At 44.2% G+C, this 26,363-nt stretch overlaps 1 protein-coding gene across 1 annotated transcript in view; it reads left to right on the forward strand.

Annotated features, from left to right (window-relative positions):
• Positions 1 to 26,363, forward strand: part of LOC126230763 (uncharacterized) — a 436,134-nt gene that overhangs the window by 387,390 nt on the left and 22,381 nt on the right. The window contains exons 25-27 of the mRNA XM_049942407.1: positions 8,084 to 8,212; positions 20,854 to 21,038; positions 25,687 to 25,888. Of these exons, the coding sequence (XP_049798364.1) occupies positions 8,084 to 8,212; positions 20,854 to 21,038; positions 25,687 to 25,888 (516 nt within the window). The remainder of the gene's footprint in view (positions 1 to 8,083; positions 8,213 to 20,853; positions 21,039 to 25,686; positions 25,889 to 26,363) is intronic.

Below are 26,363 nucleotides of genomic sequence, written 5' to 3' on the forward strand. Positions count from 1 at the left end.
CACTTTAACTGGTGGCCGGAATCTCTTGCGACAGTGAAGTGGGATTCGTTGGAGAACGTCACTCTAGACCAATGTTGCTATCCTAACCAACATGCTCCTTGCACCAAGGAACCCTTTCTCGACAATGACGTAGTTGAACTTGAATGCATTTAAGGCTTCCGAGCACGAAGACCACGCTCATTTAATCGAAATGAATTGGTTCTGGCAGAGAGACATGTACTGGTAGCGGTTGCAAGGTCTCCATCGATCTATTTAGCAGTGAGATGTCTGTTCCTTTTCGCTACTAGAGCTACGTATCGACCCTCTTGCAGTGTGGTGGTCCCTCTACGACCACCAGCATGCTTTGGCATAGCGTTTCCACCTTCAGCGTTTTTAATCTAGATGACACTTTTGGACACACCCATTCCTGTGGCCACAGTAGTGACACTACGACTCCCTTCAAGCCGTCCATCTGCTCGTCAGTCATCGTGTATACTCAAATGATACCAGAGTGAAATTTTCAATCTGCAGTGGAGTGTGCGCTGATGTGAAACTTCCTGGCAGATTAAATATGTGTGGCGGACTGAGACTCGAACTCGGGACCTTTGCCTTTCGCGGGCAAATGTTCTACCGGCTGAACTGCCCAGGCACGAATCACGACCCGCCCTCTCAGCTTCACTTAAGGGGAGTTAGAACGGAATTTTTTTTCCACATTTTAGGACTTTTATCTCATTAAAAATTTGCAATTTTCCGAATAAAATGATATACGTATCACTTACAAACTCACATAGGAAGTATTTTATTTTATTTTTTTAAATATAATCTACACTGGTTGAAAATGTTAAAATTTTTACTTCCATTACTTCAAGATCTAATAAAATCGCTGACTTTTATATAGAAGGCTGTGGATCTCAGTGTTATAAAAGTCATATCCAGAAGAGGATGGGCACCAGGTTAAGGAAGCTGAAACAAAGTCTGAGAGACAATAAACTTCCTCTGATGGTAAAACCATAAGAGGCCGACTGACGGACAAAATGATTGATGAACTACAACTGTATTATGGGATGGCCATTAGAAATAATACTGAGGATTCTTCCACAGACTGTCAACTGATGAAAAATCAGTACACCACCTTTGCCCTCTCAGACCTGATTCATGGTGCAATTACCGCAATGCCCAGTACTCAAACAGTTCATAATGCCATAAACATTCCATCCCAGCAGCAGTCACGGTTATCATAAACCCTATTTACAGAGACCTGGCAAATCCTGAATTACTGAGGACGTGTGTGCATGGTCAGACTCAAAATCCCAATGAGTCGTTCAGTGATCTTATATGGACTCGCTTACCAAAAAGTGTTTTTTTGGAATGAAGACACTAAAGTGGGGGGTCAGTGATGCTGTTATTGCTTTTAATGATGCAAACGTTGGTAGGGTGAAGGTGCTACAGCATGTGGGAATTAATCCTGGAGCAAACTGCATCAGAGAACTTGAACGGATGGACAAGGTTCGCACTGATAGAGTATGCAGCACAGTTGGCCACTAAGGAGTCCAGAAAGAAGAAAATACTTGGAAAAAGATCAAGAGGATGGTATACAGCATGGTGTAAGGTGCTTCTGAGTGACTAAAAATAAAAAATTAAGCATATATTATGTACGTTACAGTCGTTTGAAACTTTAGAAACCGTTCTTGAAATTTTACATTTTCCCTAAATCTCCACTTCGAGTAGAGTATTCAAATTTTCAGGTATTAATAACATACATGAGTCTACTGAACTAAAAGAACAACATAATGTTATCTATAATTAAAATTATCTAGGATAAAGTACAAAAACGTACACAAAATTTTAACCATTGAATTAAAAAAAATGTATTTCCGAAATCAGTGGTTGAAATGCAATTATTGTAGTTCAGTAGACTCAGAACATACAGTCTAAAATCCTGTAAAAGTTTCATGTCAATGGCTACAGTGGTTCCTGAAATACAGGGAAGCCAAGTCACTAAATTTAACATTGTCGTGATAGGGCGTTCCAACTCCCCTTAAGGCTGTGAGGAAGGTTTGTCAGACCTGTCTGGGTAGCTCTTCTGTTTACTGTGCTAGCTTTCTCACTAATCATTGCTCTTCCTGACCAGCTTACCTACAACGACAGTTACCGCTCCACTCTGCGGCGCAGCTCTTCTAACCGTTGCGTGTGAAGCCGCACGAAACAACTCTCCTCATAATTCACATTAATGTTGAAGCTGGATCTCACCGTATCAATTTTCAAGTGTTGGCTAAGATGCTGCAAAGCCATTCTCTGGTTAAGTACCAACAGCTTGCATCCGTGTCGAAGTTTGAGATAGCGAGATCAGGGCCTAAATGAAGTATACCCCATTCATCAAGATGCTGAAATAAGAAGTATGCCTGAGGAGACGTCTGGCTGAAGAATAACTTTCAGCTGTCTGCCACCTACAAGGAAGATTCGGGTCTGAGCCAATGAGGGTGGATCTGCGTAAGCAAAGCACGCTTTCCCACTCCCACTGCTAAATTATTTATGTTACACAGTAGTAGCTGTTTTTCACATTTCGTTGCACGTTTTGTCTTGAGCTCGTTGGCGGTTTCTCACACTCTTCAAAGGAGCCCTAAACTTTCCTGTTGCCTATTCCATTCTCAGGTGTTATCTTTCACGGGGTCTATTTAGACGAATTCTGACTTTCTACCATTCTGTCTTTTTTGGGACTGCCAAAAACGACACAAAAGCTCCTACCATAAACAGCTCATCGAAAACAGTCCCTGTAGTCCCGACACAGGCTGGAGATACAATCTGTACTGTGACCCTAACATGTCCAGCGACCAGTGAGGCTTGCCACAAAACACGGCCCGTCCTGCATTTCTCCCTAGAAGCTGTCCAGCTGCCTGCTGGTGAATTCTGCTGGGTCTGTTCTCACCAGCCGGTTTATGACCCACGGCGGATCCACTCGCTTACAGCTAAGAGAACGGACATCTTGCATCCACATGTGTTATGTCTCATGTGACAATATCATGGTGCCATTTTTCAACAGGACAATGCTCGTTCACACATGGCATTTATCTATCTACTGTCTACATGATGTTGAAGTACTCTCATGGCCAGTAAGATAAGCAGATCGGTCCCTGATGAAAAATCTCTGGAACTAACTCGGACAGGAACATCGTCCGTGTGCCAGTATTCAGGATATTACAGACAAGTTAAAACATTTGTGGGCGACATTGTCTCAGGAGGACACGATGGTTTCATGCCACCCTTTACATGCAAATAATGCATGTTCACAGGCCAGAGAGGTGCAACGTGATACTATTAACTGGACAAATACTACTGAGTTCACTATAAAAATTTGCGTCGAGTTCGTACTGACTGAAATAACACCACAATCCCTCCTAACCAATGAAGTTTCATTCCATTTCCTCCTCCTCTTCTCGTCGTTTCACAATGTTTTGAGGCAACACCCTGCTCATTTACGTGACAGTCTTGTTTACACTGATCTTTGACTCTGAGCACTATGGAATTTAACATCTGTGGCCATCAGTACCCTAGAACTTAGAACTACTTAAACCTAACTAACCTAAGGACATCACACACATCCATGCCCGAGGCAGCATTCGAACCTGCGACCGTAGCAGTCGCGCGGTTCCGGACTGAGCGCCTAGAACCGCTAGACCACCGCGGCCGGCACACTGATCTTTAGACACGTGTAAATTGTTATATATGGAGTTTCGTATGAAACTCTTTGTGCTACATATCTGTCTGTCTGTCCGACTGCCTGTTTCTTCCTCTCTCTCTCTCTCTCTCTCTCTCTCTCTCTCTACTCCAAACACACACACACACACACACACACACAAATATTAATCATAGTATTACACAGTCGCAAATTGTTCTATGAAGTGGAAAAGTTGTAAAGCATATATGTTTTCAGTTTGTGTTTGTGTTATATTTATTTCATTTTTGTTGTTTCATTTCATTTTTAGATTACTGGATTCGACCTTCTAAGCTCTTGCAATCCTTGATGACCATAGTAACAGCTGGAGTGAAACAGATCCATCAGTGCCGGTGTGGGCAATGCAGTTCATCATTGTAGCAGTGTTCTCCACACCTGCAGAGATGAATCTCCTCCACTCCAGATTCCTGCGGTCATTAAGGAATGTAAGGTCTGAAGCGATCTGTTAGAAGATCAAAACAGTCATCTAAAAATAAAAGTAAACAACTTAAGTGCGATAAAGATTGTGCATACTCAAATTATTTATTCATTTACGTACTGGCCCTTTCCCCACAGCTTCGCCTGCATATGTGTTGAACACTGTGCCGTCACATTAATGTTACCACCTGTTAGAAGCCTGAATAACCACCTTTTTCAGCACTAATTGATGCGAGATATGCAGGATGAGAGTTAGTGAGGTTCTAGAAAGCTGGATGTGGAGCTATGCTGGCTACACTGCTGTGGCCAGCTGCACTAGGTTTCTCAGCTGAGGATCCACAGCGCTAACAGCACGATAGAGGTGGGCCCACAGATTGTCGATTGGGTTTAATTCTGGAGAGTTTTGTGGCCAGAAGAGTGGGGTAAAATCATCTTGGTGCTCTTCGAACCACGCATGTACACTGTGAGCTGTGTGACAGGTTGCATTTCCTGCTGGTAGGTCCTATTGTGCCAAGGAAAAACAAACTGCATTTAGGGTGGTCGTGGTCCCTGAGGATAGATGCATGCTTGTGTTGATTCATTGCCCTTCCAGAAAGACTAGGTCACGTACGTTGGCCTGGACCCTTCTGATGACTGTTGCTGTGTGTATACGTCCAGACGTTTCACGTCATACACGTTAATGGCCATCTGTCAGATGGAGCATAAAACTTGATTTTCCTGAAAAGGCCACCTGTCGCCACTTACTAAAAGTCCAGTTGCGGTACTGGTGTGTAAAGTCCACTCTTTGTTGCTGATGAACAGCGGTCAGCATGGGTGTATGGAAAAGGCACCTTTTGTGGAGATCCATACGCAGCAACATTCACTGAAGAGTCATTGAGGAGACACTGTTGGTATCCACTTGGTCCATCTGAGCAGTACGTTGCTCAACAGTTGAACTTCTATTATCTCATACACACTTCAACGGCTGTCATTCAGTGCTGTCATTTTAAGCCCATGGTGTACCACAGTTGTCTCAGCGCCTGCTTTCACTGGTGCCATTTTGCCATGCACAGTCTATTTTAGCCACAATGGCACACAGAGCCATTTCACAGTACTTCCAACACTGGCCCGAAAGCCAATGACAATGTCCTTTTGGCCATAAGATAAATCGTTCTGTTTCTGCACTGTGAGAAAGACTGCACATCCCTGTAACACACTTTATATACCCTGCACTGCCCATGCTGCTATCTGCATCTGTGTATAGTTACTGCATGTTGACATCAAATGTAAGTGGTGGTCACATCAATGAGACCAGATCGTATATTGAATACACCTCCTCTCCTCCTCCCAGTCTGTTCGTCCATTTCCTCTGCCCCTTCTCTCTGACCATATCTTCCTTCCCTCCCTTTGACCATATCTTTCTCCCCATTTCTCTTGCCATCTCTGCCTCCCCTCTGCTTTTTTCACCTGCCCTTTACCTCTCTACACCCACCTCCTTTATCCGCCTCAACCTGTCGCCAGCTATGCTCACTGGTACATGTAGCTCGTGCAATACAGTTCAATAAGACACATCAATACCACTCCCAAAACACGTGTGTCACGATGGCAGGCTATATGTTGGTGGATAGGAAAGGTTTTCTTGCCCCTGACATGTAGGTTGCCCTGCAAAAGACTGTCCACCAGTTACATCAGCCATATCATAACCTGCTGATGCCACCCACTGATGTTATAGGTACTACAGAGCTACCAAACTGTAAGGATGCTGTGTGCTAGATTTCACCCATTGTTCTAAACAGTTCCACTCATTTTCTGAAGACTTACGATCATGCAATTTAGCAGTCCAGTAGAGGTGCGATTGGGGGGTGGAGTGAGGAGAGGGGCTCCATGGTCGGCAACCAAATGTATATGTGCAACTCTGTTAACAGTGACAGGGCTGTTGTCATCTTGGAAAAAAGGGGTCTCCACAGCACGTTCATCATGAAGATGTACAAGAAACACCAAAACTTGATCAACTAAAATGTTGTAATAAACATCCTAGTTCGTGATCACGGTAACCTGAATGAATAGGTCCAATCTTTGTAAGAAAAACACCTATGGAACATCAAAGAGCCACCTCCAGTCGAAACTACACCCTCCGCTTACTGCCAGTTAAACGTCTTATTGGGCAGCCAGTGAAATTGATGTCTTTGCACCATTATAAAAAAGGCCTAACTCGACTCGTTGGACTACATTACCACCTCAAGGAGCCACTGCCCATTTCAGGTGTCGTTTAACCAACTGGAGAAATGTAGCATTACTGCTGTGAGTAAGTCTTCTTGTGAGTGCAAATGTCTATTACATGCAATTTCGTTAGCAAAGTTTGCTCGGAAAGTGCTTGAGATGGATCTGTATTCGCTAAGAGGAGCAATTTCTACCGGGCTTGAAGCTGATTTCCATAGACAATGCGTGACACTCGTCTCCAGTTCCAATCGATTAGGATTCTTTTCACACCGCAGTGTCTTAGGTGGCGTTACATGGCTACTGCGAGAGCTACATCCTTCCTGTCAACGTTGGACAATCTGCGTCGATACACCAACAAATCGGGTGATTTCGTCCGCTGTGTGGTCATGGGCTCCTCTGCACACTACAGCACTTTTTTTTCGGTCTCCATGTCCATCCATCTTATTGTGAGAACCTTGCTGCTGTAATTACACCGGCAGTGTAGTGTTGCATGACCTCGCAGCAAGAATTCTACACCAGTGGTCGACAAAATTTTTTGCTCGAGAGCCAATACTGACACGGGCCACACATGTAGTGATCTCAATCTTAATTGGTAAGGTATATAAATTAGTAAATTACGAGAACACAATAGAGAAGCTATGGTGAGGGCGCGATACGTTGGCGGTCTGCTCCCAAGCACAGACTGTTAAGGTGGCACCAAGTGTAACACTTCGTGTTGATTCTTCTCTGTTTCATATTGCTGCCACTGTCAGCGATTCAAATGTTGCGGCACTGTAAGAGCCTGACGAGGTGTTGTTGTGTTGTCTGTGTGAGCGGATGATCAACTGATTAATAACTGTAAATGTACTTATACTTAAATGAGTTATGCAATATGAAACACGATCAGAAATGTTTACTGATTGTTTTGAACGATAGTTTTCTCCTACTCGTTGTCTTGTATTAAAACAAGTTTAATTTACTTTCATATTCCCTGCAACAAATATGTACGGAATTTGAAGATGAACGCTTCTATAACGCCCATTCACGAATTCATGTCACTTGTTTGAAGAAATTTGTACCATGTCATCTGACTGGTACGAAGCACGCAGGCCCGTGAGTTGTCAGTATTCGAAGTCAAACAATAAAACAACCCCCCCCCCCCCCACACACCCCCTTCCTTTAACCCCGCAGTGTCTGCACCACTTGTCCCTCTGGCCATGTGGTAAGCGGCCAACTTTACACAATTCATAGTCGAATTCAGTTGCGTCGATTAAAATTAACCACATCTTAAAATTTTACAGACTCTGTAAATATCTCTGTTTGTTACTGAGCAGGAAAACTTCATCCTTACGAGGCTCTTAACATTAGTTTACATTTTCGGATTAGGCTGTTAGTTGATAGATGCATATTATTATAAAATGTGGCTGAGAAACGCGAGTCACACAAATACATGATTCAGGCCACATGCGGCCCGTTGGCCACAGTTTGACGACCACTGCTCTACACGATCCACTGTACTCCAAAGCGACCTGTCTGATCTTTTAAGGGGGTGGCTAACATTTAGTCCGCTGAAGTTATTAGTTTTTGGGCAGAGACCATTAGGGTAAGATTATAGAAAATTTGTCGAGATACCAACAAAATTGTTCTCTCCATGCGCCAGATGTGTATGCAAATGCATGGTTTATTCAGGAGTAAAGATTCAAGCATTTCACATAATTTTTCTTGTGGATGATGAATTCTGTATTGTGCCTTGCCTCACTTGACTCTCTATCGCAGCCCGGTGGTTTCAACGAGCCTTCTGCATGGCAGTGGAACCAGGCGCGCCAGCAATACTACCTGCACCAGTTTCACTACAAGCAACCGGATCTCAACTACAGGAACCCTGTCGTTTTGGAGGAGATGAAGGTGAGAACTTTGTGACAGTAATCAGTTATTCTTCTTTGTAATGTCAAACAGCACGCTGGGCTTGTTGGTAGTCTCAGTGGTATCGATTTGCCAACAATAATCAAAATCTAAATTCATGGGCATTTTTTAATTCTCGTACTGGAGACAGGCTGACAACGGTAAAAATAAATCTCTTCAGTCAATGAATCACAAAATCTAAAATTTTAATACAAAAGGTCTATGACAAGAAGATCGTGATGTGGTGTACATTCTAATTGTTATGAGCGTATGATGACGGCTCCCGGTAACTGAGGTATGGATTGGGATGTGAGAAGTATTACGAAAGTTGTTACTTGGAAAAAAGACGTGGGATGTCCACGTGGGAATGGACCGATACGTAGGATGTAGATGTTAGGAAATGACTGGGATGGCAGTTGGATAAGGGATAAGGAACGTGCGTGTGCGGAAGGGGGGGGGGGGGAGCGGTTAGTTGATTAGAGTAGTTTATTGCAGGGGTAGATTGCAGGAATGACGTCATGGTCTGCGAGAGCAAGGCTATTGAAATTACGGTGGGAACGGAGATGGAGCGTTTGGACATAAACGTGGCTTATATTAATAAGGGTTTGTTTGACATGTCCAGATGATGGACCTACAATTTAATACTCATAATGAAAAGCGTTTTGCTTTTGTTCTACAGTATTAATTTATTTCGTTAACCCGTTTTTGGCTTACAAGGCCGTCATCAGACATTTACGGACTCTTGTCGCCAAAGTAGTTACAATGTTTGTAAACGACATGGAAAAGAAGTTACGCGTGTATATTGAAGCACAGACTCATTGAAAAAGATATCTCTGACAGTGTGGTGCCAATGCATTGTAAAAAGTTGAACCAAAAATAAAAATAAAAGGAGTAAACAGGAAGAACGTCAACACAAAATTGATGAAGCATGTCTACATAACTGTTTATATTAGTAAACAAAACTAACAAAATAAAATAAAATTAGTAGTTGACAAGGCTACTTTAATAAGTATAAAACATGGAGTGTGATACACAAATCAGTGAAAAGAAAGAATAATCAACTGTAACTACAGAATATCTGAAGAACTTCAGCAGTATCAATAAGATGAACAGAAATGAATAAATGCAGGAAATGGGGGACTGTGAGAGAATATACAGTAAATGCCATGTTTGAGAGTGGGGTGGCTCTGCATTTTGAAAAGTAAGAAGTTGAGCAACATACGAAAATAGACTGAGCAAATAGGAAAAACATTAACACTGTACTCAAAACTGTTCCTATATAACAGTTTGCATTAGATAAATGAACCAAGTAAAATAAAAACAGTAATACAAGAACCAATTAAAAGAATGACTTAACAATTTCAGTAACATAAAAGAACTCAATGAACACAGGAAAATAGATGAATATGAAGGAACAGACAGTTTGGGAAGTAATGAAGAACTGACAGGATTATGTGAAGTTTAGGAAAGGGGAAGCATTAAGTTGTGTCTAGTCATTTGATATTAGATCTCGGCTGTGAGCCAGATGTTTGTTTATTTCCAGTGCTTCCCGCACATTTAGTTTTTGGCGTTTGTTTGCTAAGTGAAGAGCATGCGACCCTGGCTGGTAGCTGTGGCCCTCACTAAGTACATGCTCAGCAAATGTGGAGTCAGAATTCTGCAAGCTCTAACTGTGTTCATGTTCAGCCAGACTAGCTGCTATATCTCTGCCTGTGAGATGACCTTGTCGAAATAATCTTGTTGACATAAATAAAAGTAACTGAGGTTGCATTTATATGGTGCGCTAACAGATGGCGTTACTTCAGTACATGAGCCAAGCTAGTGACAGTATTTTTCAAAATCGGGACAAAATTGGGCATTGTCGGGATGTCTGAACAAGAAGGTCCACAACGGCCACGCATCCTGATGTATCGGGATGGAAGCCCTTGGCGTACCCCATCCGTATCGGAATCAAATTCCCCGTCGCAGTCTCCAATAATAGCTAAATACAGCGTTTCGTAGAACATTATTTGGTACACAGAAAGCGAGGCGCACTGCACTATACCTTAACGATCGCTTTCAGGGCAGCTTTGTTGTCTTCATCACGAGAAGACATCCAAGAGCACGTTTCGCCATTTTTTTCAATTTATTGTATTCCGGAACGAGCTCATACAGACAACTCAACACTGGAGTTACTTTACTACAGTTCATTTTGACCTTGCAGAGTATACATTAGTTTAAGTCGTACCCTGGTGCGAAGTTGCACAAGCTTAACAAAGGACAGATTCCGACATAAAACAAATTTTATATCCAAATTATACTGAAACGAGTAAACAAGAGGAAGATGGAACACAGGATACACAGAGGTGTTATCCTATAAAAATTCTGCTGCTAAAACAGTAACAGATGATAGATCGGCGTCTGTAAACATTTGAGAATTCCCACATTCCACCATTTCATAATGCTTGAAGGAAATGTGGCATGTTTAAGGAAGCTTGGTGAGTTAGTTTAGTGTATTATGTTTATTTAACAACAAGGGACGCTACTGCCATGTTCCGACACTCAAACTCTAAACGCTGCTACCTCCACGGACTTCAGTAGGCTCAAGCCTACGACGGTCGCTCACATTTTTCAGGGCTGGCGCGACTTGCGGGAGTCCGTGACTGAAGTTGCAAACAGCAAACAATTCGTCACAACTCGTCAGCTGAATCTATTTGTAGATTTCGAGGAGAAGGATGTAAATACATTCACTTCCGACACATATTCTTACATATTCTCGATCTCGGTTGCCAATATTCTAAGTTGTGTTTCACGGGATTTCTCAAATCAAAATACTGATTAGGTTCACTCCGCAATTTACTAGACGTATCTGACATCGTGATGTGCGTTGAATGGGTACCAGCATTTCTCTGATTGAAACTTCTCACACGAAATTTAGTATGTCATGACATACGTGCTTGATTATTTGTAGCACAGCAAAGCGAAGTGTTTTCTGAGCCAAAGCGGCTCAAAAATATTATACTTCGGCCTGCAACTACATGCGCAGTTGAGCGATCTTTCTATACTATACTATGTGTAAAACTGCGGATGTATTCTACAATGAGTGAAAACGAGTTATGTAACTTGTATGTGCCAAGTGCTCACAGACGAAAAGTGAAAAACCTTATGTTACTAGCTTAGTCATTGACAAATCTAGGCAACAGCCTCGGCGATCGTTACTCGTCTTCAAACAGGATCACGTGTAATATTACGTTTTGCGTATTTTCATATCACGCGTGGTTCTTCAGAAGACATTTGACATCTAAAGCATTTACTAAACATATAACTCACTGTTTCATATCACATCGTGTTTTGTTTTTGCTAACTTTTCGGGAAGTCGGAATTGTACGTGACCTCAACGGGTCCGGAATACGTACCTTCATCGGCATTCATTGCTAAATGCTTTATTAATTAATACTGGACGCACGTTCACAGAAGAGCTACATTGCAGGTATTTTACCGTTACGGCTGACAGCAGTTGAAAACATGACGATCACGAAGACTGCCAACTTGGGCCGACATGTATCGAGCACAAAAGTAGGATGCAAAGTGACATCACTATAGGGACAGACATGGTAGCATCTATTGTTTATATTAAATATTGTGATTTTGTTGTTTTGATTATCAGAAATTATGTTTTAATAAACTTGAATTTCAAAACAGTAATTTGTAAAAAACTACTTTATCATTGTAAGTTTTATCACGTTTACAAAATCGCAAATTGTGAGTTGTACGTCTTGGTGGTAGAGGGGGGAGATTGTTTGTATGGTTACAGAGGTGCTACTTTTTAAGTCAGAAATGTACGTAGCGTCAGTGACATTTCCCGTGTCAGTCGTACTTATTGTTAGTAGCAACGGTTTTGGCGGATGGGGCCATCCCTCACCATGATATAGTACGAGGGAAAACGACGTCAATACTTTTATTAGTTGATACACTGAGTTCCCAACCACGCTCTGCTACACGAAAATGCACATGAAGAAACAGTAAACACCACGATCAGTAGCCTAGGGACGTGGAACAGACTTGTTGTTGTTTAAATAAGCATCACCACGATCCTGGTAGCCTTCCTCTTGCGTTCTGATGTTAGGTAGTATTGTTCATGTGTAGGATAATACAGCAATTTCACCTTAACACCATGTGTTTGGAGTACCCCCTCCTCACACTATTAAGGCAGATATATGTGGCATTAGTCCACCCTCCTACACAATACGCTAGGGAATGGCTTAAATCTATTACATACACTGATTCATCGTCTTAATACTTATTGAATGACATTTCTTGTGAGAACCAACCCTAATTCGGTAATAAGATTCGACTGCATGTCTGAGAACACTGTCCTGGATTCAAATACATATGTTTTGCCTGCTTTCATATAGCGCTTCTGTGTTATACTTATATCGGCAGACAGAGCATCATTTTTTAGCTTTTCTCAGTCTTGAGTGTTCGGTTACCCTCAACTCACTTCAACTCCACGCATTTCATGGTATTGTCCAGTAATTTTTTGTATTCTCAGTCAATGGATGTAATTTTGCTAGGTTTACGCGATTTTACATATTTCGTTTAATTTCCCTCAATTTTACGTATTTCCCATCCATTTGTCATAATCATACCAGATTTTCCTCAATTTTTACAGATTTTTCGTCATTGTCACATTTGTTTCGATAGTTTTCTATATGTGTATGCTGACATAGCTATTCGTTGTTTGATTTTATACGAGGGTATTTGCATGTCTCATATACCGGGCTACTAAAAAGTCCTAAGAATTTCCCTCTTCCCGATGATATACACTCCTGGAAATGGAAAAAAGAACACATTGACACCGGTGTGTCAGACCCACCATACTTGCTGCGGACACTGCGAGAGGGCTGTACAAGCAATGATCACACGCACGGCACAGCGGACACACCAGGAACCGCGGTGTTGGCCGTCGAATGGCGCTAGCTGCGCAGCATTTGTGCACCGCCGCCGTCAGTGTCAGCCAGTTTGCCGTGGCATACGGAGCTCCATCGCAGTCTTTAACACTGGTAGCATGCCGCGACAGCGTGGACGTGAACCGTATGTGCAGTTGACGGACTTTGAGCGAGGGCGTATAGTGGGCATGCGGGAGGCCGGGTGGACGTACCGCCGAATTGCTCAACACGTGGGGCGTGAGGTCTCCACAGTACATCGATGTTGTCGCCAGTGGTCGGCGGAAGGTGCACGTGCCCGTCGACCTGGGACCGGACCGCAGCGACGCACGGATGCACGCCAAGACCGTAGGATCCTACGCAGTGCCGTAGGGGACCGCACCGCCACTTCCCAGCAAATTAGGGACACTGTTGCTCCTGGGGTATCGGCGAGGACCATTCGCAACCGTCTCCATGAAGCTGGGCTACGGTCCCGCACACCGTTAGGCCGTCTTCCGCTCACGCCCCAACATCGTGCAGCCCGCCTCCAGTGGTGTCGCGACAGGCGTGAATGGAGGGACGAATGGAGACGTGTCGTCTTCAGCGATGAGAGTCGCTTCTGCCTTGGTGCCAATGATGGTCGTATGCGTGTTTGGCGCCGTGCAGGTGAGCGCCACAATCAGGACTGCATACGACCGAGGCACACAGGGCCAACACCTGGCATCATGGTGTGGGGAGCGATCTCCTACACTGGCCGTACACCACTGGTGATCGTCGAGGGGACACTGAATAGTGCACGGTACATCCAAACCGTCATCGAACACATCGTTCTACCATTCCTAGACCGGCAAGGGAACTTGCTGTTCCAACAGGACAATGCACGTCCGCATGTTTCCCGTGCCACCCAACGTGCTCTAGAAGGTGTAAGTCAACTACACTGGCCAGCAAGATCTCCGGATCTGTCCCCCATTGAGCATGTTTGGGACTGGATGAAGCGTCGTCTCACGCGGTCTGCACGTCCAGCACGAACGCTGGTCCAACTGAGGCGCCAGGTGGAAATGGCATGGCAAGCCGTTCCACAGGACTACATCCAGCATCTCTACGATCGTCTCCATGGGAGAATAGCAGCCTGCATTGCTGCGAAAGGTGGATATACACTGTACTAGTGCCGACATTGTGCATGCTCTGTTGCCTGTGTCTATGTGCCTGTGGTTCTGTCAGTGTGATCATGTGATGTATCTGACCCCAGGAATGTGTCAATAAAGTTTCCCCTTCCTGGGACAATGAATTCACGGTGTTCTTATTTCAATTTCCAGGAGTGTATATTCATTCAATTTTGACAGAACGATCATGGAAAGTATAACAACACTCGCTTTGTACCTAGATGAGGTTCAACGAATGGTGTAGATGATGGATACATGGGAAACACTTCAGTGTGCTGCTACGACACATCAGAGAGCATGTCTGCAGGCTCATGTAGTGGTGCATTTGAAAGAAATTCAGAAGTCTGGAAACAGTTCTATATGTTCATTTGAGTTCCACTCTATCTTATAGGGCTCTGTAACAGAGAGTTGACATGTGTACAGAGTTGATTTTTGTTGCTAATCGGATATTTCTCCCATAAGTGTATGCTCTTATTGCTTACCAGATCAGCCTCGCTATTTTTGTTTATATACTCAACTCTGATTCGTTTCCACAACCCTAACAGATATTTACAAACTGCAGAGTTCAGGTATTTTTTACCCTAGTAATAATTTATTCTTTAGTTGACAGTGTGTCGACTGCACTTAGCATCCTGAACCATAAGAGTTCCCCTTTTCCCTACCTACAGAGCGCGTCTCCCGGCAGCGTAATTTACGGACGAAAAGTTAGCAAACTATGCATTCGAGCCACAACTACTGACAGCTCTACACACACACATACATTAATGGCCATTAAAATTGCTACACCAAGAAGAAATGCAGATGATAAACGAGTATTCATTTGACAGATATATTATACTAGAACTGACATGCGATTACATTTTCACGCAACTTGGGTGCATAGATCATGACAAATAGTACCCAGAACAACCACTCCTGGGCGCAATAACGGCCTTGATACGCCTGGGCATTGAGTCAAACAGAGCTTGGATGGCGTGTACATGTACAGCTGCCAATGCAGCTTCATCACGATACCACAGTTCATCAAGAGAAGTGACTGGCGTATTGTGACGAGCCAGTTGCTCGGCCACCATTGACCAAACGTTTCCAATTGGTAAGACATTTCGAGAATGTGCTGGCCAGGGCATCAATCGAACATTTTCTGTATCCAGAAAGGCCCATACAGGACCTGCAACATGCGGTCGTGCATTATCCTGCCGAAATGTAGGATTTCGCATTGATCGAATGAAGGGTAGAGCCATGGGTCGTAACACATCTGAAATGTAATGTCCACTGTTCAAAGTACCGTCAATGCGAACAAGAGGGACCGAGACGTGTAACCAATGGCACCCCATACCATAACGCCGGCTGATACGCCAGTATGACGATGACGAATACACGCTTCCAATGCGCGTTCACCGCGATGTCGCCAAACACGGATGCGACCATCTTGATGCTGTAAACAGAACCTGGATTCATCCGAAGAAATGACGTTTTGCCATCCGTGCAACCAGCTTCGTCGTTGAGTACACCATCGTAGGCGCTCCTGTCTGTGATGCAGCGTCAAGGGTAACCGCAGACATGGTCTCCGAGCTGATAGCCCATGCTGCTGCAAACGTTGTCGAACTGCTCGTGCAGATGGTTGTTGTCTTGCAAACGTCCCCATCTGTTGACTCAGGGATAGAGACGTGGAAGCAGGATTCGTTACAGCCATGCGGATAAGATGCCTGTCATCTCGACTGCTAGTGATACGAGGCCGTTGGGATCCAGCACGGCGTTACGTATTACCCTCCTGAACCCACAGATTTCATATTCTGCTGACAGTCATTGGATCAGGACCAACGAGAGCAGCAATGTCGCGGGGCAATGCCGGTCGACTGCTGTTTGTGTATGAGAAATCGGTTGGAAACTTTCCTTACGTCAGCACGTTGTACGTGTCGCCATCGGCTCCATCCTTGTCTGAATGCTCTGAAAAGCTAATCATTTGCACATCACAGCATCTTCTTCCTGTCTGTTAAATTTCGTGTCTGTAGCACCTAAACTTCGTGGAGTAGCAATTTTAATGGCCAGTAGTGTATAAAGACTCTGCGTGCTTGTTACCTGTCGCGACGTCTCGATTTAAACCACATGTACGTTTTTTCGACAATGCTGCAGCCCCGCAAAAAGCGAAATACTCTTCGCAAAACGGTTCTGTTTGGGGTGTACGCACATTTAAATTCCTCCTGCTAAAGACCGTAACATCCTCTGTGCAAATTATATTACCAATATGTTGTAACAAGATTGTCTACATTTTCGAATAATAACAAGAAACCACGGTATCCTGCTGTGTCTGGCTCCGAGCTGGTTAGTTCATGATCGCACATCGAGGTGAACAAAGGTGCAGGTGCCACCCCTCTCTGCTAGTGCTACCTTTTGGGACCGGTTCTTATGGTAGTTGTGTTATTTTAATGATTTTTCTCATTTCCCGGTATATGTCTTGCATTATGACCAGTTGTTTACGAGCTGCCGGCTGGAGTGGCCGTGCGGTTCTAGGCGCTACAGTCTAGATCCGAGCGACCGCTACGATCGCAGGTCCGAATCCTGCCTCGGGCATGGGTGTGTATGATGTCCTTAGGTTAGTTAAGTTTTATTAGTTCTAAGTTCTAGGCGACTGATGACCTCAGAAGTTAAGTCGCCTAGTGCTCAGAGCAATTTAAACCTTTTGTTTACGAGCGCTGGTTACATTTTTCACGACAATTTTGATGTCTAATTGGACTAATGAAGCATTTTCGATCAGTTGTGGTAACGTGTATAGAGCTTCCTACACTTCAGTGATGGTTTGCTGCCCTATCCGTTCTTACTATGTATCAGCGCCCAAGTTACACAACAGCTATACCAAGGTGACATCTCGGGGGCAGTAGGATGAAGTTGTCGAGAAATAAAGAGAGCACAGTTTATTTGAATTCACAACACCAGGTCTGCAGGGTGTTTGTCGAGCAACGCACTGGAAGGCGCTGTAGCGAACTCCGACGTCAAATAACGATACACGCACAAACATTCAGTAAAAATGGATGGCTGTGGGCGCGCGCAAGCATCTTCTGCACTGCGGATTGATCAGCCATTTCATAAACACGAACAGCTCCAGCACAGGCAATAGCCTCTATGAGCTATGAAATGCATCATCAGACCAACCAGTGCGTCACCATTATTTGCTACCTACGCTCCCCTCCATTATCAGCACCTTCCATTCCTCATGTAAGATGCTGTAGACACAGTCAGCTATATGTTTACAGGTGACACACTCGTTAAGCTCTTCTCTGTCCACCGCCAACATCTCATCAGTTGAACACATTTCCCACCAAAAATAAAGGTAGTACCCTCCATTGAAAGCTTTATCTCGCAAATTCACAAGTGGAGCAGAGAGATTTATTTCAATTCGACTTATGGCTAAAGGGATCATCCTATGTAAAGTTAGTATTTATTTCGAGAACATCTGTTACTATTTATTTCCAGCAGGATAACACTAGTCGCATCATATCGTCAATTTTTGAGGTACATTGCGATTTTAGGCGCTCCTTGAGTAGCGTAGTAGTGTAATAAGGACCGACCTTTATCGTTAATTACATAATTATAACTGATCATTACTTCAGTTTCCTACCCAAAATAAATAAAGTACACTAACCTAACCTTGAAACTTCCTGACAGATTAAAACTGTGTGCCGGACCGAGACTCGAACTCGGGACCTTTGCCTTTCGCGAGCAAGTGCTCTACCATTTGAGCTACCCAAGCACGACTCACGCACCATCCCCCAGGCTGTGGCTAAGCCATGTCTCCGCAATATCCTTTCTTTCAGGAGTGCTAGTTCTGCAAGGTTCGCAGGAGAGCTTCTGTAAAGTTTGGAAGGTAGGATACGAGGTAGTGGCCGAAGTAAAGCTGTGAGAGCGCAGCGTGAGTCGTGCTTTGGTAGCTCAGATGGTAGAGCACTTGCCCGCGATAGGTAAAGATACCGAGTTCGAGGCTCGGTCCCTCACACAGTTTTAATCTGCCAGGAAGTTTCATATCGGCGCTGACTCCGCTGCAGAGTGAAAATCTCATTATGGAAACATCCCCCAGGCCATGTCCCCGCAATGTCCTTTGTTCCAGAAGTGCTAGTTCTGCTAGTTTCGTAGGTGAGCTTCTGTGAAGTTTGGATGGTAGGAGAGGAGGTACTGGCGGAATTAAAGCCATGATGACGGGGCGTGAGTCGTGCTTGGGTAGCTCAAATGCTAGAGCACTTGCACGCGAAAGGCAAAGATCCCTAGATCGAGTCTCGGTCCGGCACACAGTTTTAATATGCCAGGAAGTTTCATATCAGGGCACACTCCTCTGCAGAGTGAAAATCTCGTTCTGGTAACCTAACCTTTCTTTCTTGCAGCGGAAGAGAGACTGACCGTTTCTGTGTGTAGCGGCGTGCACCCCCCGGAGGCTTCCTAATCAGGAGGAACGAGGTTCGAGTCCCGGAAAGGGCACCTGCCATTTTGAATTTCCCGCCAATTTCTATTCGAAATTCCTGCCAAAATTCGAAATTCCCGCCAATAGGACAGTTGGACTGAGGGGGAGAGGAAGGGGAGGCGAAGGATGAGGCACAGGGTCGAGACGCACATGGCGCCTAGGGAAAGTCAGAGACGTCATCCAAGGGTGGGTGATGGGGGTAATTTATTGAGCAAATAATTAATTCGAATAATTTATTTGCATATAAATTTGGTATCGAAACTGCACTCGCACCGGCTCCGCCATCCTACTAACGTCCCGTCGACAGGAAGATCATCACAGATGGAGCACAAGCGTGGACCACAAATGGATGTGGATGAAAGTCGGTCATGTCCTTTTCAAAGAAACCAATCCCGAATTTGCCTGGAAGGATTTAGGGTAATCGCGGAAATTCTGTCAAGGTGTCTGGACGCAGATCTGAAACGTCGTCCTATTGAATGCGAGTCCAGTGTGCATACCACTGCGCCACTTACCTCGGTTGCTATCCATGGAGTTTTGAAGGCACTTAAGTTTCCCAGTGGTTCTATTTCAAGAGTGTTCCACGAGGGAATATCACACTGCCAAAATCAATATCCGTGGACAGCAATTTGATGGCAGGAGTCGCAGTCACCTATCACGAACTGTATCAGCTACCGTTCATCACGGATCAGATTTTCTGGAAGCGGAGGTTTAACGCCACTTCACTTGCAGGTGGACAGATAAATAGCGCGTGAAGTTCAAGTGGTTGACGCGAGCCATTGTTTTCGACAGACGCTTTTCATACATCCTTAAACAACAGTCTCCACAAATTATCGTATCTGTGTGTGCATCAGAGGATCAGGAATGAACAGAAGACAGAGCTGATTCATACCTACTGCTAAGTTCTGAATGCATGGGAATAACACTGTCAAATTCATAACGATGAATTACGTGTACATCTGGTTTTGTGTATAGTATGATGTAATCAGGTTATGTTTTCTGTGAGGATGAGTCTGCTTAGAATGGTATGGAAACGCAAGATGGCTATTTAATTTACACACTGGAATATTGTTAGTTTTGACGCTGAAAATAAGGAAAAATAAATTAAAAATGATGAAAAACACATATTTCTTTGTAACAAGAAAAAAGTGTTGGCTCTGGCTAATTATATTCTAAGGAAACATTTAACTGACACTAAACTTGCAATGGCTCGTATGTAATCTGCACTTACATACATGAAATAAGGTTTTTGGGTTTTCCACAGTATAAAACAACTGATACAAATCTAATTTTCGATGTAACATAAAAAGGTAAAGCTCCTTCATTGGAAGCCTGAAAACCACATTACTTTACTAGGCAAACTGTAGTTGGAGATAGGCTGTCTTTGCCTTTTTCTGAACATAGAACTGACTTCCACATCAATTACGACTCCATATAATAGAGCGACTTCTCATTTTCTCATTAATAAATTATTTTCAGAACTGAAACAAGAGATAAATTACAAACAAAGATCCCCAGAGTGACTGGGGATCGAACACAGAATATTTTCATCTTGCACTTACGCTTTTTTTTTTCTTTTAGAAACTACACCATATCATGGAGCAACTTCTCATTTTTGTCATTAACAAATCATTTCCAGAAACGAAAAAAGAGATAAATGCCAAAACAAAGATCGCCGGACCGACTTGTGATCTAACCCAAAATATTTTAAGTCTTGCACTTATCACCAATATAGTTGCTTATGCTTGTGACTTAACATTAATGCTGTCGAGAATTGTAAGTATTTGAGACAGTGAATTTAACAAGCACAAATACACTAATTTATTTCTGTTTATAAATAAAGAAATTATGGCAAAAATTGGGTCTTTATCATACTGTTTATAACAAAAGGAACCATTGTGGAGTTGGATTCATTCACCAGAGTCCGGAAGGAGCAAGTGTACATAAAAAGGCCGTGGGACCGATTCGTCCCTCTTCCCTTCATCTTTGTCCATAAAATTAGAAATTTTATTTCTAGAGAGACGTGCTCAGTCAGCCCTTTAGACAAGACCACTAAAAAGTATAAATGGTAAGAACTGTTACCTGTTATCTCCTTTCGTCGGAAAACATTTAAAGGTACTTCCTTTGCAGAATGTTTTGAGGTTCTGGTTGGATAAAGGAGTGGATGGCTTTCGTATGGATGCCGTTATCTGCCTTGTGGAAGCGGAAGGTTTCCCAAATATTAAAAACGGTGAGCCTAACCCCATGGTGCATCAACCGGAAACATACGCGGTGGTCGAGGAATTCCGCACAGTGCTGGACGAGTACGAAGAAAAGTAAGTAACAACTTGGAGACCAGCATGTAAAGGTATTAGCACTGATGCGTACAGTTTTAGGAAACAGGAAGCATCTCCCTTATTTGCCAAACTTAAATTTTATGTCATATGCAATCACATGGTAGTTGTAATTTTGTGTGGCGAACAGGAGACAATTCGTTTCAGTAAGAAATAGTCACAAGTATGATAATCCAGTCGTTTTATCAGTTATTCATTTTCCTGGTAATGATCATAAGTCTGTCTCTTGTATCTTACCTTGATATCTTACCATTAAATTCATTACGTATTGCAATATATTATTTACTTGGTACGGAATCTAATACTCAGAAATTAAACTTCCTGGCACATTAAAATTGTGTGTCGGACCGAGACTCGAACTCAGGAGCTGTGCCTTCCACGGACAAGTGCTCTACCATCTGAGCTACCCAAGCACGACGCACGACCAGTCCTCACAGCTTTACTCCTGCCAGTACCTCAACTTCTACCTTCCAAACTTCACAGAAACTCTTCTGCGAACCTTGCAGGACTAGCACTACTGGAAGAAAGGATATTGTGGAGACATGGCTTAGCCACAGCCTGGGGGATGTCTACAGAATGAAATTTCCGCTCTGCAGCGGAGTGTGTACTGATATGAAACTTCCTGGCAGATTAAAACTGTGTACCGGACCGAGACTCGAATTCGGTACGTTTTGCGTTCCGCGGGCAAGTGCTCTACCGGCGGAAGTAAGCTGTGAGGATGGGCCGTGAATCGTGCTTGGGTAGCTCAGATGGCGAGATGGCGCCGGCACGGTTGGTCTGCGTGTTCGGTCAAGAGAGCTGGCTGCTCTTTGTGAATAAAAAAAATTAAAAAAAACGGGTGAAAGGATCGACAACGAACTGCAAGGGATGTCATGCGGCGTCCGCTACGACGAAACGCAGCGAACAATAACAAAAACAAAATTTTTGTGACATCAACAGCGAAAAATATTGAATACATTGATTTGTGAAAAGTGGAATAACTAATATAATTTATAGGCAAGTTGTTTTAGAATGTGGACCGTGACAAAAATCGACGCGTGGGACGAGATGTGTGAGAGAAAAATAGGAACGCAGGAAGTAGTTGGGTAGTTCGACACCAGCTATAAATGGAGGAGAAAGAGGGATGGTAAAATGAGCTGCCTCAGTTTTCTCTCACATGCGGTAGTAAACTGCAATGTGCGTAGAATACTGAATAGGGGTTCCACAGGTCAACAGGAGCAGTGACGGGGTGGAGAATGTTTTTTTGCTTTATAATTAGAACAGATAGGATACTAGGTAAGTGAGACCTTTTGTTCTTATTATATTACCAGATGAACCTAAACTGCGCCGGCGAAATTTCAGGGGTTTTTCAGGTCTTTTTGTATTTTGCTATAATGCAAGTGACCCGTGACCTCAGATGGCTCTGTTTGTAGTAATAAGGTAATTGTGATTTTTTGTCTTTTTTACTTCACTTACTTTTGTTTCTGTGTAAATAATTCATTATTAATGAAAATTTCTGTAATGTGCAATCACAAAAATGTGCGATACGACACACTGTATAATGTAGCACTCCTCAGACGCTGAAGTACAGAACGTTGTGTGCATCCGGTTGTCTATTTAATCTTATACTGAAACTAATATACGGTTGCTGAAGACTAACCATGTTCAGAAGTGTAGGATGTTAATAAGTCATACAATTTTGAACATGGCCGATAGCACTGTAAGCAGACTGACGGCGTCACTCTGCTGCTGCTTACAGTGCCGGCCGCACACGCGACCATTAGCGGCGCGTCTTAATCAAGTTGTGCATTACTAGGAAAACTTTATAATGTACGAATATATTTTTATCTTTAACGTGAGCACTGTTTCTCTAAACCATTTCAGAACTATTTACTCTAGGTAATGTAAATTTTTTTTACTTCTGATGAAGGCTGCCTTAGAGCAGTTGAAAACTAGGTAAAGTTGAAAATTTTTTACCTGTGCAACCGAAGAGCTTTATTTTCAAGTAATATTATAAAGTTAATAAGTCAGTTATACAAAAATGAATAATTTACGGAGATGTCTGATACAGCACTGAATCCAGTATATCTTCAAGTTTTATTTAGAAATGTTCAGTGTGGCCACCTATTGTAACACGACAAATGTCGCATCTGTAATCAGTTTCCTGCTAAATACTTTGAAGCAAGTCTTGATATACGGTGGCAACTGCTTGTGTTATCTGTTGTCGCATCTCGTCGACGTTTCCCGGAAGCGGAGGAACACTCTCTCTGTCTTTAATGTAACACCATGCACAGAATACTGTTTGGGGTAATCACGGTGATAGTGGTGACCAGGATATAGTACCATCATGTGCAGTCCAAGACGGCTCATTCCTACAGAGATACGCGACAGCTTCACGATGATAATGTGCTGGCGCGCCATCTTGCTGGAAAATAAATTCTCTGTCCATATACACTCCTGGAAATTGAAATAAGAACACCGTGAATTCATTGTCCCAGGAAGGGGAAACTTTATTGACACATTCCTGGGGTCAGATACATCACATGATCACACTGACAGAACCACAGGCACATAGACACAGGCAACAGAGCATGCACAATGTCGGCACTAGTACAGTGTATATCCACCTTTCGCAGCAATGCAGGCTGCTCTTCTCCCGTGGAGACGATCGTAGAGATGCTGGATGTAGTCCTGTGGAACGGCTTGCCATGCCATTTCCACCTGGCGCCTCAGTTGGACCAGCGTTCGTGCTGGACGTGCAGACCTCGTGAGACGACGCTTCATCCAGTCCCAAACATGCTCAATGGGGGACAGATCCGGAGATCTTGCTGGCCAGGGTAGTTGACTTACACCTTCTAGAGCACGTTGGGTGGCACGGGATACATGCGGACGTGCATTGTCCTGTTGGAACAGCAAGTTCCCTTGCCGGTCTAGGAATGGTAGAACGATGGGTTCGATGACGGTTTGGATGTACCGTGCACTATTCAGTGTCCCCTCGACGATCACCAGTGGTGTACGGCCAGTGTAGGAGATCGCTCCCCACACCATGATGCCGGGTGTTGGCCCTGTGTGCCTCGGTCGTATGCAGTCCTGATTGTGGCGCTCACCTGCACGGCGCCAAACACGCATACGACCATCATTGGCACCAAGGCAGAAGCGACTCTCATCTCTGAAGACGACACGTCTCCATTCGTCCCTCCATTCACGCCTGTCGCGACACCACTGGAGGCGGGCTGCACGATGTTGGGGCGTGAGCGGAAGACGGCCTAACGGTGTGCGGGACCGTAGCCCAGCTTCATGGAGACGGTTGCGAATGGTCCTCGCCGATACCCCAGGAGCAACAGTGTCCCTAATTTGCTGGAAAGTGGCGGTGCGGTCCCCTACGGCACTGCGTAGGATCCTACGGTCTTGGCGTGCATCCGTGCGTCGCTGCGGTCCGGTCCCAGGTCGACGGGCACGTGCACCTTCCGCCGACCACTGGCGACAACATCGATGTACTGTGGAGACCTCACGCCCCACGTGTTGAGCAATTCGGCGGTACGTCCACCCGGCCTCCCGCATGCCCACTATACGCCCTCGCTCAAAGTCCGTCAACTGCACATACGGTTCACGTCCACGCTGTCGCGGCATGCTACCAGTGTTAAAGACTGCGATGGAGCTCCGTATGCCACGGCAAACTGGCTGATACTGACGGCGGCGGTGCACAAATGCTGCGCAGCTAGCGCCATTCGACGGCCAACACCGCGGTTCCTGGTGTGTCCGCTGTGCCGTGCGTGTGATCATTGCTTGTACAGCCCTCTCGCAGTGTCCGGAGCAAGTATGGTGGGTCTGACACACCGGTGTCAATGTGTTCTTTTTTCCATTTCCAGGAGTGTATTATTGTAACTCAGACATTAGATAATGCTGAAACATGTACAGGTACGATATGCCAGTTATAGTTGACTTAGAAAAAAAAAGGAAGGACCGTAAATTTTCTCACTGCTTATAGCGCAAGAAACATTTAATTCCAAAAGTAAGGTGTTCTACTTTTTTTATAAGTACATAGACCTGTTTATTTCTACAATGGTTCACATCAGTTTACAGCTTGAACATTTAGCTATTTTTCGACATAATCACCACTGCTGTCGATGCATTTTTGTAGACGCTGTGGCAGTTTTTGTATGACCGTGTCATACCAGCTCGCCGCCATGCTGTTCAGAAAGTTATGAACCTCTTCTTTCACCTCGTCGTCGGAGCTGAATCGCTTTCCGGCCAAACGTTCTTTTAACCTAGGGAACAGGTGATAGTCACTGGGCGCCAAGGAAGGACTGTAGGGTGGGTGGGTGATTATGTTCCACTGAAACTGTTGCAGGAGAGCAGCGGTTTGCCGAACGATGTGTTGTCTAGCGTTGTCATGGAGAATGTGTACGCCCTTGCTCAAAATTCCTCTTCACCGGTTCTGAATTACCCGTTTTTCAGTCTCTCACAGTACCTGTCAGCGTTAATTGTGGTGCCAGCGATTCAGTTCCGACGACGAGGTGAAAGAAGATGTTCATAACTTTCTGAACAGCATGGCAGCGAGCTGGTATGACGTGGGCATACAAAAACTGCCACAGCAGTAGCTCTGCTACTCGTGCTGATATTTGACGTGTGTTTCCAATGGCTGTGCCAGGGTGATGGTGACGGAGGCGGGAGGAACTCTGGATGAGGTGCTGGGTTACTATGGTAACGCCACCAACCCCGGTGCGCACTTATCCTTCAACTTCCTGCTATTCACCGACCTCAACGGTCGCTCCACGGCAGAGGAGTTCGTCCGCGTCGTCAGTGAATGGAACGATATTGTCAATGAACGTGGTATCTGGTCCAACTGGGTGGTGAGTTCACTTACTTCAACGCTTCTTCCAAACTCTCTGTTGTTGTTACCCTTTATTATTATTATTATTATCATCATTATTATTAGTAGTAGTAGTAGTATTCTGCCCCTACCACACATACAGGTACCGGCCGCGGTGACCTAGCGGTTATAGGCGCTTTAGTCCTGCTACGGTCGCAGGTTCGAATCCTGCCTAGGGCATGGATGTGTGTGATGTCCTTAGGTTGGTTAGGTTTACATAGTTCTAAGTTCTAGGGGACTGATGACCTCAGATGTTAAGTCCCATAGTGCACAGAGCCATCTGAACCATTTGAACCACACACACAGTTCCGTCTAGCACCAAACTGTCCTTTCCTTAAAGCCTCAGGATACGTCCTGTAAAGGCATCCCTACTTTCAGTCAACCTGTGCCATAAATTTCTTTCCTCCTCCATCTTAATAAGCCCTTTTTCACGATTTATCCCTTCAACCAACTTA

The sequence above is a fragment of the Schistocerca nitens genome, chromosome 1 (assembly GCF_023898315.1).
Source record: "Schistocerca nitens isolate TAMUIC-IGC-003100 chromosome 1, iqSchNite1.1, whole genome shotgun sequence".
Lineage (NCBI taxonomy): Eukaryota > Metazoa > Arthropoda > Insecta > Orthoptera > Acrididae > Schistocerca > Schistocerca nitens.